This window comes from Onychostoma macrolepis, chromosome 25 (genome assembly GCF_012432095.1).
Source record: "Onychostoma macrolepis isolate SWU-2019 chromosome 25, ASM1243209v1, whole genome shotgun sequence".
NCBI lineage: Eukaryota > Metazoa > Chordata > Actinopteri > Cypriniformes > Cyprinidae > Onychostoma > Onychostoma macrolepis.
This window is the reverse complement of record NC_081179.1, coordinates 10099127-10115210: the sequence shown is the minus strand read 5'-3', so window position 1 is coordinate 10115210 and position 16084 is coordinate 10099127. Positions and strand designations below refer to the sequence as shown.

At 36.1% G+C, this 16084-nt stretch overlaps 1 protein-coding gene across 1 annotated transcript in view; it reads right to left on the bottom strand.

Moving 5' to 3' along the window:
- The window catches only part of shank2b (SH3 and multiple ankyrin repeat domains 2b), a 102440-nt gene that overhangs the window by 36363 nt on the left and 49993 nt on the right, over positions 1 to 16084 (bottom strand). Inside the window, exons 12-14 of the mRNA XM_058767224.1 lie at positions 9316 to 9473; positions 8730 to 8843; positions 1932 to 2013 (exon numbers count right to left, since the gene is read on the bottom strand). Of these exons, the coding sequence (XP_058623207.1) occupies positions 1932 to 2013; positions 8730 to 8843; positions 9316 to 9473 (354 nt within the window). The remainder of the gene's footprint in view (positions 1 to 1931; positions 2014 to 8729; positions 8844 to 9315; positions 9474 to 16084) is intronic.

Sequence of the window (16084 nt, the reverse complement as noted above, 5' to 3'; positions counted from 1 at the left end):
TCATCCAAAAATGAAAATTCTGATATTAATTGCTCACCCTCATGTAGTTACATACCCATAATACCTTTGTTTTTCTTCGGAACACGAATTAAGATATTTTTGATGAAATCTGAGACCTTTCTGACCCTCCATAAACAGCAATGCATCTGACACGTTCAAGGCCCAGAAATATAGCAAGGACATTATTAAAATAGCCCATGTGACATCAGTGGTTCAATCGAAACTGTCTGTGGAGGGACAGAAAGCTCTCGGATTTCATCAAAAAATATCTTAATTTGTGTTCTGAAAAAACGAAGGTATTATGGGTTTGTAACGACACATGGATGAGTAATTAAAGACAGAACTTTCATTTTGTGTGAACTATCCCTTTAAATAACAGGGCTATTAAAGTTCAGAAGCTTAAAATAATTATTGTTTAAAATAAATAAATAATTCCCAGACTCCACAGAAAACCAGTGATTTTTTTTTTCAAATGTGCAGATTGACAGCCATATATTATGACATCATAATGTCACAGAGCTGATAGTTTTTTTTTTTTTAACGGCATCAAAGTGTCTGCATCACGCAGTGACGACCCCAAGCTTGAGCGTTGCTTACATAACCGGCCGTTTAAAGAGTTTTCACACACTTCAAACCTTTTTTCCCCTGTGAATAACAATGTGCTTGTGCGACGCTTTGTGTTAAATCATAGTGGGGTGGCAAAGTTTTGGGAAATGATGGTTTGTGCAAAAGGATGCGCAGGTAAATGGATAATTCGTGCTGTCACAAGAATAGTTATTAATAATAGGAATCTGATGCATCACTGGCCTTAAATAAATGATTAATCAATCTTTTCAATTTTATTCTTTGCTTATACTTTATTAACCTAAGGAATTTTGTGTTTGGGGGTAAATCAAATGCATATAAAATATATATTTTTAGGATTTTAAAAATAACCTGGCCATTTTTTACAGCTTCGATAAATCAATCAATCTATTAACCTACACTGTAAATTATTTAAAAAAGTGTTAATAAAACAAAGATTACTGAAAATATGGCAACACTTTACTTAAAGCCTTTATGTATAATGCATTATAAAGGGTTATTAAAGGGAATAATACATTATAATTATTCATAATGTGCTTTGTAATACATTATATCTTGTCGTAAATAATTATAACCAAATTTAAAATGCAAAATGTAACAATGAATTGATAAGTGATATAATGTATTAAATGTGGTTACAATTATTCATGAGACTGTACAATGCACCACAAGACATAATTAATGCATTAAAACTACTTTTATAATGCATTATATATAAAGGCTTTAAGTAAAGTGTTACCAAAAATACATTTTCAGTCTTTCTACTTCAAAATTCCATGTTTAATTAAGTGTTGCTTACTGTTTCTGTGTAATTATTTGTGAAATTTACTCTGTAAAAATCGTTAAATCCTAAACCAAATTTCTTTCAGTGTATTAAAATTATCTCCAGGCCCAGACAGAATCTGCACATCTTTTCCCCACATTTTCTTTGTGATGATTTTGGTGAAAGATCTGGAAAATTCTATGAAATATAAAAAAATTGCTAAACAGGGGAAGTAATTACAAATGATTTAATAAACATCTTTTTTACTTTGTGAATGGCATTCCTGTGGAATTCCGCAGGCGCAGATTCCGTGTAGACCTGATGATGACATTTGAGCTGTTATTCCGGTCCGTTTCTTGCCTTTCACCATCATAGCTGACCTTGTTGAGGCAAAACATACTAAAATCTGAAACCGCAATGTTGTTTACAGAAAAACGGTCTGATTTAAAAAAACTACCTGTAACCTTTTTTGAACTTTAAATATGTACGCAAGAGAGAACCCATTTCAAACTACCATCATGTATTGAACCCGACACACTTTGAAAAACATGGTCAGAAGGATGAAAAAAATGTTTGATCATACCTTGATGCATCAAAACTGTCATAAGATCCCACAGTGTAGTGTCGAAAGAGCTTCCTTCTCTCCGATCGGTCTGCCCGGGCATCTGTGAAGAAATATTCGCAGACATTTACTTCAGATCACCTCAGTTATGTAATATTTCAACCTTACATAGTGCTCAAAATCTGTAGTGCTCAGAAAGTGTCATAAAATTATTTTTTATTCATTATTTTCACACATAAACAAAAGTTACTTCCTAAATTCTGATGTGACTGCGTTCAAGCACTAACCCAGCAAACTTTAAACGCTTCAACCTCATTATCATCACTTTCACACTGAATATAAAATGTGCAAAAAGAATAAAAATAGTCACCAGAATTTTTGAGAGGTACAGCAGATGTGATAAAGTGAGAATGTTGTAGAGGTTCGGTTACATAATTGCATAAAAAAGCTGTCTAGTCACAAATTGGTCTTACTGTGTGCCATATGTCACATAGTCCCAGGTGCCATTTTTTAAACATATTTAATCATTTAGCCAACTGTGCTCTAGAAAAAAAAAAAAAAAATTAATAACAAAAGGTGCTTACAGTTTTACCAGACAGTACTTTGACACGCAGATTGTCACTGACAATCAATACCAGCATGACACACACACACACACACACAAACACATATATAAAAAAAATAAATGAAATAAAATAAAATCACATTTCTTGAACACACGCCAAGAGATTAAAGTAAATCCACAATTTATAACAGTGAATTCAAAATCAGCACTACACCAACTATACCACCTTCCACGTTTAATTGCAACCAATAAAAAGCTCTTTGGAAGACGGGGACCATTTGGCCCATAACGGAGCCAAAGTAGACTAGTCCTCCGAGAGAGCTCAGGAAGGCCAAATATTGACTGCATTTTATGGAAGGAACCAGGACAAGAGCCAACAAAGCTAATGAAGAGACTTTTTTATGTCGCAGAGATTAATCGTCTTCTACACGGCTCCGCTTTCGCTCTTCCGAACTTCTCCGAGGGGAGCGTTCGTTCTAGGCCGCACCTACGCCATGATGTTTGTACAACAACAAACCAACTGTCCACAGAGGACTTGGACAAATGGATAAAACACTAGATTAATATCTTAATGTTAAGCACATCCCCCAAAGTGTACTTATATAAGAACAGCAAATTATATCTATGCAGGAAGGACACAACTGGTGATAATAAAGATCCTGAGCAACCATGTACACATATTTAACCATTAATGAGATTCTCGAGGAGTTTGTTCTGCAGGCTGCAGCTTCTGAAAACTGCACCATTTGTATTGTCCTCTGCGGTTCTGTTGATACACGATGATATCAGTAGTCAGGAGGCTGCGTGGGATTCAACACTTTCCCCTTCCAACCTACTCACTGGTTAGCTGTTAAAGTTACAGACGCTCAATTCTTTGTTGAGCTGAAACGTTTTGATGTTCAAACAAACGGAGGTTTAGATTCAGCGCAATTCTACAGAGACATCCGTTCAATCCTGTGACTGCTAATGTAAGATGTCCTCCCCATCTGTCAGTTGCTCCAAATATACAAAAAAGCGGTTTAATGAATATTTTGGTTAATCAAACTGTTTTAGCAAAACGTAGCCATCTAGAGAGGTTCAAATTCAAAAATAGCATTCAAATCGGCTTTAAAATGTGAATCATGAGAATTTCTGAAAAGTAAGCATTTGGCACTCTACGGATTATTTTTTGCCATTTATATGGAAACTAATAAAATAATATTGAGGTCAGACTGGACCTGTTATGATACATCTCATCAAATGAATAAATCAAAACTGAATCGTTTGAGTGTGCAAGTGAATCATCACACTCTGAGCCTTGACATTACCATTTATAGATGTGTTTTGTCAGGTTGTGCATTATCCAGTTTTGAGCAATACCTGATTTCGGATGCATAAAACTGAACTGAGGAATTTAATATCGAGAGATGTTATAATTAATTGGATTAATAAAATGGCCACCACATCTCTTTTTCGTTCTCTTTCTCACATCTTAATGGAACACCCTGTCAGTTTTCTGTAGCAGCTGTTGTCTTTCCAACAAAAAGCGTTCTGGCACATACACACAGAGCCACACGTACTTAACACAAACGTTGTTCCTCTGTGGACAGTGTGAGGGAAAAAAAGTCTATTTGACATGAGGGCAAGCAGCGATGACAGTTGCTACAACACTGGATTTCAAACCACCAGGGGTAACTAGCCGTGTGGCTCACTTGATCAAATTCATAAAGAAAGTAAACGCGCAGCAAGCACGACTTGAAGGATGCAAAACTTTCAAGGCAGAGTCAGAGCGCACCACTGGAAAAAAAAGTAATAACTATAATATTCTGCCAGTTGCACAAGTTTTACAACTCTACGACTCGGTCACAGTTCTCACTCAATATAATAAAATATTATCTGATTTGTCATCTTTGACAAAGCTAAAACACGACAGAGAACTGAATTAGATCGAAAAATAACCCAAAGACGATTTGGATATTTTACTACAATTTGTTTGCAACAACTGTTCAAGGCCTCTGAAACTGACACAAAAAGTCATCAAGATGCAAAATTACCCAAGTGAAAATACTCAAAACACATTTTTACTGCAAGAACTGCAACTGAAATTTTATCGACAAGACTAGACTCAAACTAATTATCCTACATAATTGTCCACATCGTGAAAAAGAGCGCAGAGCAAAACATGCAATTATTGGTGGCACAAATCTGTCATTCATATCAAAACTCCTCAGTTTGCAACATACCTCCAAAATGAACCTTCTTCCTAGATCTGCTAGTCTCGTCCATTGGTCCCCTTTAGTTCACCCCTGAGTCAATCCGAGAAACACTCAATTCTCCTTGCCTGAGGGGCGATTGCCACTTTTCTCGATCCCTCAGGCCCTGACGCCTAACTTCCCATCTCCAAAAACTCTCGCGTCTCCTCGAGCGCTCAGGTGAGAGCTAACCATCAGCACCACACACATGGAAAAGAGAACCGTGGCATTGGAAAAGATGGTATGTAAGCTCTGTTCTCAGTGCCGTGAGAGGGAGAGAGAGTGTGTGAGAGAGGAAAAAAAAAAGATGCCACAAAAAGAGGAAAAAAATCTTACCAAGGCCCACTCCTTAGCAACAGGGTTTGTACAGTGTAGAGCATGTTTCCATGGAAATATATCAATCAGGAATGTGCATGAGTGTTGCTCGGAAAGGTTCAAGAGACTTCAGCAGAATACTTGTGCTGTTGCTAACCAGCCGATGCTGGATTTAACTGTAGCTGATTTTGAACACCGCACTAGATCGTCAACTTGTAAGGCTATCCAGCAGAGTATGTGATGTATCTTGGCTAGCTGTTGGATTCACCTAAAAATAAGACAGATTTGGGCAACAATCTTCAAAAAATGTGATTAAAATAACCCTGAAAGTATCGCCATGGGAACCAAATGACTATTTCATAAATCAATAAAAGAAATCAGCTGTCCTTGCAACTCTTCAAAAGCGCTTTGCTCGTAGCGTGCATTGTAGTAGCCATGGATTTCAAGGCTGCCAATGGCTCCCATCTCAACATAGCATTTCTCACCTTTTCACACTGCCGCCCTGCTTCTTTTGCAACACTAGCAAACATGGATGAGATTCAAAACGCCTCAGGTGACACTTATACCAAACATAGCAAGCATTTTCACCTCAGATTACTGCTAAAAAGTGCGCAAATTGATCAAATGTGTTGCGACAACTCAATTATTGGCCATAACATGAGGAATAAAATGATACAGGCAAAAGATCCAATTTTGCCACCAATTACGTATTTGGGTCAATGGCGTGACATGCATTTTTCGTCCTGATCTATTAATTTATTCAAATATATATTAAAATAGCATTTTACACATCTTGTGACTCAAATACACACCTTCTAGACCAACAATGTCATGAAATGCAACCAATATGCAGAAACATGAGGGAAAAAAACAGGAAATGATATCATAGGGAGGAACCCCTGCAAACTGTTATGACTGTCTGTCAAGTCAATTCTATTAAAGATAATCTTACCTTTTAACGACAAGACAAGGTTAGTTTAGGATGTACAAATGTCAAATGTTACAACCCTACAAAATCATATCTATAATCATATTTAAAAACGTTTGAATATTTATTTATTTAAAATGTTATTAAATTATTAAAATAATTATCATAGGGAATTTTACTTCATGGTTAATACCACATAAAAAAATTTAATTCTTGAAATGTTATAAAAGTTCAAAAAAATCATAAATACAAAAAAATATTGACACATAACTTCAAACTAGATATAGTAGACACTGTTATTTTCTCAAAAACTATGCAAGAAGATGCAGCATTTAATAATGTTAACGTAAAATACTTTCTCATTGAACAAAGACAACTATGCAATGATTAACCCGAAAAGTATAAACACGCTGCCGCTTTCAAAACACTGCTATGTTTATTTGAGAATTCCTACCAACTTAGCATAGCAACACTGGCTCAGCCAATAGAATGAGTTTGGGGCAGGGCTACTTGTTTATCCAACCAATAGCAGACAGGAAACCTGTTTGAAAACAATTTTTTTTTTTTTTACAAATCAGCTCTGAAATTACACACTTCACCTTTAATAACAGCAGTTAGGTTAGCCGTACAGATGCAAAAGCACTTACTGTGCTACTGCAGCACAACCTTAAGGCAAATGTCATGTTCCATCACATGATGGGTGAACTTAGATCTTACAGTCTGAGATCTGAGTCAGCCAGACTCTCTCCCCGAGTCACATAGGCCAAAGCCTCTCGGCCAATGACAGCTGTCGTTCACCACACCTCCATTCTGCTCGCCACATGCTGTCATGAACAGCTCTCCATTTGTTTTGTGTAGCTGCCAATAGCTGTCTTACTGTACATGGTCATAAGCAACAATCTGGACCACAGCAGATAATTGTGTTGGAGATTTCAGACTAAAGCATGATCGTAGATTAACAACAGGATTTGGATAATTACATTATGTCAAGTGTGTTGCAATGCAAAGCTTTTTAAGGTTACTGTTATAAAGGTTCGGATGTGTTTCAATGAAGAAAACATCTAAACGCCTCTATGACACCACACACACATACAGGGCTGAAAAACGCACAGTAGCTGCACTGATGTGGAAGGCATTCATTTGGCCCAAAATAACAACTCTCAACAGAATGTTGCCCCTGGCCCCTTCTGCCAATTTGCACAGCGAACGTTGAGTGCACACACCAAAGCTACACAACAGCCAATGATTGTACTTAGAACTAAAGAAAAACTAAATTTAACACACATTTGGACTAGAGTAGAGCTATGATTGCTGTTAATGACATTCCTGTGCTCTGTCCAATTTGGATATAATGCACAAATCAAATTCTCAGGTGCTCATTCACACCGATAGTTGACGGATGAATGCGAGCATTTGATCTGAGAGGTGGACGCGTGTGCTTTGTGGCCTAGTTGCAAATGAACACTAACTGAATTAACAGCCTGTTATCGCCGCAAGGCTCCTCACATATTCTGCGGGTTATCAGAGCACTGGAGAAGAATAGAGTGAGAGAAGACATAATAGGAGGAACGGGAAAAGTGTGTTCCCCTCACCTTGTAATATGTTGAACAATCGTGTAATTTAAAGTGTACACTTTATTGGTGATAGTTCACCAAAAATGAATATTCTGTCATCATTTATTTACCCTCATATTGTTATAGATTTGTATGTTTTTTTGTTCAGTGGAAAACAAAAGAAGATATTTAACAGAATGTTCATGCTGCTCCTTTTCATACAATGAAAGTAAATGGTGACCAGGGGCTGTCAGGCTCTGAAAATCAGAAAGAGCATTATAAGAAGAACCAAAAAGTAGTCTATAAGACTCAAGAGATATATTGCAAGCCTTCTGAAGCCATTTGACAGCCATTCGAAGACATAAGAATTTCAAAAATACAAAAATTGAAATTATTAATTGATTTTCCCCTTCACGGCAGCTCATACAGCTTCAACTTTGGAATGTAGCATAAAAGTGGTATGGACTAGTTTTGCTGTATGAAATAGAGCAGCATGAACATTATGTCAAACAGAATGAAAACTTATATTTCAAACACTTCAAAAATGTCAAAACACGAAAAATAAGGAATGTTGCATTTGCAATTAACTAAAATATGTTAAATGACTACAACTAAAACTAAACTAAATTTTATAAATATATTCAAAACTAATAAAAATAACAAAAGCACATAACAACATGACTAAAACTTAAAGTAACTACTAAAGTAAAATATAAACTGAAAATATAAAAAGTTAATTCAAAACATAATATAGTACATAAAATACAATAATAGTAAAATCAAACTGGTGTGCAAGAGTAAATAATGATAAAAGTGTCATTTTGAGTTTACTATCCCTCCTCCATCAGCAGCACCATATGCATGCTGATGCATGAATAAAGTCATTATTTTTGTTTTTTTTGTGCACAAAAAGTATTCTTGTAGCTTCAGAAAATTACGGTTGAACCATTGATGTCACATGGACTATTTTAACAATGTCCTTACTACCTTTCTGGGTCTTGAACGTAGTAGTTGCGTTGCTGTCTATGCAGTGTCAGAAAGCTCTCAGATTTCATCAAAAAATCTTAAATTGTGTTCTGAAGATGAATGAAGCTCTCATGGGTTTGGAAAGACATGAGGGTGATTAATTAATGACAGAAGTGTCATTTTTGGTGTACTATCCCTTTAAGTTGGCATGACAGTGAATGAGAACATGTTCAAAGTGTGTGTTTGTGTGTAGACACTCACAGGGCCTGTCCTCGTTGGGTTTGCTTGGGATCTCTTCCACGCATTCTGCTGGGAACCAGCCTACATTCCCTCGGGCACTGCCTTCCCAGAATCCTCCTTCTCCAATACTGAGAACTACGTATGAGAAAGTCAGCAAAAATAAGTATATAAAACACTCTTCTCATTATTTACATACTGCATGTGCAGTCCTATATATGACACTAGGAAAAATGCCTGTTACACATACAGCTCTTTTAAGATCAGGCATTCTGACCACTTCACTATGGATGTGTATAAATTTACACATGAGAATATAATATATCAGGCCTATTTATCTAAAGAAGCCTTCATTCCACTGAAACCTCTCTAGTTCATCTCTTTCTGTTTGTGAAGTGTTGCTAGCTCTGGCCAGGCATCGCCTGGTGCCGAAGGGCAGAATCTGTGAATTCTTGCTCTCCATATGGCAGGAGAAACTGCACTGCCTGCTAGAAACCAGATTTTCCCTGCATTTGGTGCACACACTCTTAAAAATGTCCATATTTACTATCAATAACATATGGTTTAATTGAGTAAAGTTAAACTGAAATTTCTTTAGAGATACATGTACCTTTGACCCTGTCATTCTTATACAAAGCAATTTCTCCCTCGCCCTGCGGTTGGTAAGACTTGACCACCACATAGTGTCTTCCTGGCACAGCACTGTACAGCTTGCGTTTGGACCCTGGAGTGTCCATACCAGAGTAGGCATCCCTGTTGGCACGGGGACTAGAGGGAATACAAGAAAAAACAGAATTATAATATAATACAATATAACACACAAACACACACACAACTTATATGTATATATACAGTCAAACCAAAACGGTAATAAAATAGGACAAGAACTCAGAGTTAAACTGTGTCATAACAAATTCATTTTGATAATTTCAGATAACTTTGACAGAAAGGTATGTGATGGAGGATTACAATCAACCAAAAATTATTCAGCTGTTAAATATAAGTACACAATTAGATAATACCAATTTAGGTCAACCAATTACAAATATACATACACACACACACACACACACACACACACACACGTATATATACTGTAGAATATAAAATGTAGAAAATATAAAAATTATATCTGGTGTCTGAATAATTTTTGTATGTATATATATATATATATATATATACACACTGTGTGTGTATGTATGTATATATATATATATATATATATATATATATATATATATATATATATATACACATATATACAAACTGTTACATTAATTAATATGTATTATTAATATATATATATATATATATATATATATATATACATATATTAAAATATTAAATATGATACGTGTTTTCTTTTTTTCAAATGATATATGTATCATATTTCTGATTTATTGTTCTTAAACATTTCTATATTACTATATTACTGTTACTATATAGTCACCTTTTGGGTTTAAATAAACAAACAACTAAGATTTTAGAACTAAATCATTTATTATTTACACACACACATATATATATATTTATATATATAAAGCTAATAATGTTCATTAAGGTGAGGATTCAGACAGAAATACTCTCAGATGCTTTACTACTGCAAACATGAAGAGAGTTCACAAACGTCTAAGCATATTTTTAAAGGGGCTTAGATGAAGACTAAAATAGAGTCTAGCAATGTCTATGGTAAGCATTGAGGCACACTAGTATACTAGACCACAGGTATTACAAGTATAAGGGCTCCCTCTGCTGGATAGACACCATAAATATACATTAAAGCCAAGATGTGCTCCTAGAGTTGTGTCTTACAAGCAGAAATTTTGAGTCTAGCCCAGGGCCAGGCTGAATCATTAACTTATCCAGTGACGGCTCACAGGAAACATCACCTCTGAAAAGCAGCTGAGCCCTGTCCTGAAGTGACTCAGAGTGTAACTTCATCCACTCGGGGGGAGCAGACGACTCGCATCCAAAAAAAAACTTGTTCTCCAGAAAAATGCTGACATTAAAGACTCAACAAAAGAACAGTCCCGACGATGTTGTTAATGAAGGTGTTAATGAGGGCGCGATGGACCTAAAAATAACATTGAAACTCTCGCTGCAAAAGAACATCCAGTTTTCAGATGACATGCATAATCTCAGAGGCACATATCCTTATTTTCCCTGCTTTCAGTTTAACATATAAATGCAGGTCTTGCTTCACAGGAGGCCAAATGCAAAGCGATTTCAGATGGCTTTAAAAAAAAATTTAAAAATTTAAAAAAAAGAAGAAAAGAAAAGAAAAAAATCTTTATATTTTTTTCTCCTTTTTATTTATATTTTAATTAGGTCACACAATGCTTAGAAACATGAATATATAAACATCATAAAAATATAGTGTACCTGAATTCTGCCATTATGAAACACAGCTGTCCATGCTGTCAGCATAAGTATCATATGGCATCATACAAGCAACTTTCTGTTCACACATGACATTGCCCTACCTCACCACCTCTCAAGGTCCCATGGCATCTGGTGACTTCAGCCTATAGGAGCAGGTGAAATTGGGACAAAGCACCTACATATGCCCTCTACGTACCTCCAGCTTTTTTAAGCCTCCACTGAGACCCTCTCAATGTCACCGCCCAAAGTCAACACACCCAGATTAGCCTTCTTACGTAATAAAGCCTGATGAAGATGATACAGATGTGATGTGCTTTTTTTGGAGCCCAATAAGTGTTTACGCGCTAAACAGTCCTAAACAGATACACCTGGTTTATTACTTTAAAATGAAAAATGTGTGGAAATTGTGATGATGAATGGAAAATAGCAAAAAGTGGTAACACAACCTCCAACAGCTGTGAGAAAATAACCATATGAAATGTGATGCCAACAGCACACTGTGCCACATTTTAAGAGCAAACAAATAGGCTGCACAGCGCCGCAAAATTAACTCCCAGCTACAAACTGCAGCAAATCTGTTCAGCCAATCAGATTTAAGTGCTGAAAATCACAAAAAATACCACAACACTATTTTGAGCATCAAGAAATACTGTAATATCACTTACTCGCCTACTGTAGTTACATGAATAAGCACAAAACAAAAACAATATCCTAATTTGCTCATATCGCTTGCCGATATCTAATAATCGACTTTCAAATGGCCTCACGTACAGAATCTACACCAGCTGGAAGAAAAACAAGCATATTTCAGCAAACCATAAATGAGTGGCTTACTCATTTAGAGCACCGCCTATGGCAGCCAACCGGTCTGCCAATGTAACTAGCTGTCAAAACCGAGCAGCGAAGCTTTCTTATCCAGCTTCATCCAAAGACAATTACATAAGCTGCGCTTCGCGTCTTATTTTTGGTGAAAAAAGCGAAAAAGAGTTAATGTGGGCTGAGGTATTTATGCAAAACAGGGAGGAAGGAAACAAGGCCAGTAAGTGTTAGAAATCGGTTCAAGCGCTGCACGTATAGTCACATCCACAGGTCTATTTTTAATCAAGCTTGAAGGAAATAAGGTCTCAACATCTTGAAGATTTTAATGCAGCAATCAAAATATGACCACAGTGGCAGATTAACTGCTACGGCAAACACTTAGCACGTAGCTGCGCATTCGTACAGTGAAATTATGTTTATATTGACAGCTATAGAGTTAAACTTAGCTCAATCTAAATCGGGCTTCATTTAGCACTGTAGGAGTTCATTAAACACCGGTAATTTTACCGGGGTCTGGCTGTGCGTATTGTTTATTTGATTAGCATGTTGCAAGCTATACTGTAGGGTTCAAGCTACAGGATGTATATCTAACAAAACTGTAATTAAACTTGTCCGAAGCATTACACTAAGACTGTATGAACAGAGCTGTTCATTTTTAACGACAAAAAGTAAAAAGAACTTCAAGAATAAGTGTAAATACAGTTGTATGCTCTCATATAAATATGTGTGTGTTTCTGTGTGTGTGTGTGTGTGTGTATGTATATAGTCTTCACAGTAGTAATATATATATATATATATATATATATATATATATATATATATATGAGTGTGTGTGTGTATGTGTGTGTGTGTTTGTACATATGTGTGTATGTGTATATTAATATTATATTTATCATGTATTTATATAAGAGATATATATTACTTATATTAATTATACGGTCCCCAAAAAATAAAATATTAAAAAATAGTAAATTATGTTAATCTGAAAGTGTAACAATGCAAACAGGTTTTCTGTAAGGGGTAGGTTTAGAGTTAGGGGATAGAAAATCTTGTTTGGTCAGTATAAAAGTAATAGAAGTCTATGGAAAGTCCCCACATTTTACAGAAACAAACGTGTGTGTGTGTGTGTGTGTGCGCGCGTTTTTGTGAAAAGTCAGGACATAGATTTGTATAATGACAAAGGTATGACATAGGTCAAGGTGAAGGTGACATCTCAGGACATTGACCCATGTCCCCACTTTTCAAAACGCTTATAAATAGCACATACAGTAAGTACACTATAAAAACCATTACGCCTATGGGATGTCCCCACTTTTCACAAAAACAACCATGTTTGTGTGTGTGTGAAGTCCCCACTTTTTTTAAAACACTTATAAATCACACAGAATGGAGTGTATTGAAAATCTGAAATAGCACAAAGTTTCCTGTAAAGGGTAGGGTTAGGTGTAGGGCAATAGCACATACAGTTTGTAATAATATAAATATAAAATTAATAGTATTAATATAAATAAATACTATTATTATAGTATAATATATATATATATATATCTCTTATATAAATATATGATATGTATGTGCTGAAATGTGCATATTATTTATATGTATGCATGTACATATTATATACATACATACACATACAAACAAACATATATATTATTATTACTACATCATACATTAATTCCCCCCCCCCCCATATTCCCTAGTTTCATCAGTCAAATACTGCATGTTCTTCTTAATTTAAACACTAAAAGTACCACAAAGTCCCATGAACAAAATGTACATTGTCCATACCATGTCTTTTAGATACTATTTATTGTAGTACTATAGTATTCTTGGAAGTAGCTTCACAAATCTTGAAAAACCTAAATGTAAATACCACAGCACTTGTTTACACGGGTAGATCTTCAAAACAACTCTGAACAAGCGGCATGGTGTTTCTACAACATGACCTTTACTGGCACGAGACGGAGCGTCTCGTATTTCCCTTGTTTATAGCGGTTGACAAATGGCAATATGACGCTACAACTGACTACATCTGCTTCGCTTCCATTCTGAGCCTCTGAAGAGCAGCCACATTATCTAATACACCACGGAGTAGAAGCCACATAGAAGACACATAGACACCGACCGAAAGTGACACACTCACACATGTACACACACCATACGGACACAGCCATAGCAACTGCTGCTGTAACTAAGGAATAGCTTTCCATTTGAGCCACACATGCAGGCACGGAAGCCAATGATATTTCCACGGGTTCAACACTGGCACTAGCTGGAATGGAAGACCCCGCTTTTGGAGCCAAAAGACCAGATGTGTAGTCTTTGTTTTCGGTTGTTGTCCGTTTTTATTTAGGCTGGCCCGCATCGGCAGCATAAATGCCATCGTAAAACACGTCTAGCACAACAAACCAATCTATATAGGCTGCAGCGTGAGAAATGAGAGGAGAACAGGGTCAAATACCAGAGGAGTTAATTCTTCCTTTTTAAAATGACATCTAATTAGAGGAGTTTTTGCAGTGGAAGTGAGTAATTGGCCTGGCCCACTTACTGTACTGAGCCTGCTCTCGCGCTAGAACCCCTGTTGAGTGACAAGATTCGCACACCCACCGACACACATGCATGCGCACAGACGCACACAAGCGCACACACTCATGCACACGTGCATGCTGAACTTTCACTACATGACGAGCACCCACGCACGCATGCATTCACTCACAGGGAAATATATATATGCATGGCCACACACACACATGCACTCTATCTTTCTGAGCAGATTCTTGCCTCTCACTGTGGCCTAATTGTTTGCCAATTCTCCATATTGCAACTTTGTATTTTGCACTTCTGCACCCAAAGTCACAAAGCTAAAAAAACAACAGCCCGGGCGTCTGTCCAAACCCATCCTGGATCAGGTGCATGTCGCATTGCAAATGTAGCCAAACCCTGGCTGCTCGGGTTATTTTACAGACAGATGTCCAAATATTTGCCGCTGTTTCTTTTCCAGGCTACAAGCAAACGCATGGGTTTCATAGGTACCATTCAACGCTGAATTCACATAGTTGTCTATATGCTGTAATAGAAATTTTGTCATCGTCTATTCACTCTCATGTAGTTCTAAACTTTTCTTTTATGAACCAAAGTAGGAGACATTTTGAAGAATGTTCTAGCTGCTCTTTTCATTATAATAACATTAAATGGGCACTGAGGCTTTCAAGTGTCAAAAAGTAAGTAAAAGCACTATAAAAGTAACATGAATATCCCATACCAAGTGTTCTGAAAACATTGAATAATTTTGTGTAAAAATTAGGAAAGTCATGAGGGTGAGAAAACAGAACAGACTTTTCGTTTTTGGATGATCTATCTTTTACTTTTATAAAAACTCACAGGTGCATACTAATTATTTTAAAATATTTTTCAATATGTATTATTTCTAAAAATTACCCTTATATAAATGTCATACTTGCGTAAAAGAAACTATAGAAGGATTCAAAATATTCTTTTATCTCTACAATGAACTTTAAAAATTAATAGTTTATTCATTATTCAATAAGTCACCAAGGGAAGGACTGTTCACTTTAAAAAAAACACTGAACAACGTTTACATATTAAATATTCACTCAATAGGATATTTCTTCTTGTTTTCCCAAATAAATGTATAATTATGGTATGTGTTTTACCTCCCACTAAACATCCTCAGTATCTAGCGCCTGTATTAAATTGTACTGAAGGGATAGTTCACCCAAAAATTTTAATTCTGTCATCATTTACTCACCCAAAGTCTCCGTTTTTTGTTTGTTGATTTGAACACCGCTGACTTTCCACTGTATGGACTAAAACAGTTAAAATATTCTTCAAAATATCTTCTTCTGTATTTCGCAGAAGAAAGAAAGTCACACAGGTTTGAAACAACACGCTGTCTTGTAATTTGGAATACAAGTTGAGCCTCAAAGCCATTTTTACTACTCAATTTCCATCTCTGAAAGACACATAAATAAACATCTAAAGGCCCATTCACACCAAGAATGATAACTATAAAAATACAGTAACTACATATCAGCGTCAAAAACACCAGACATGAATTTTCTCTTTCTTAGTAACATGCACTGCAATTACGTCATCTGCCTCTTCAAATGCTCAAGCTCTTTTTAGTTAGGTGGATTCATCAACTGGAAAAAAAT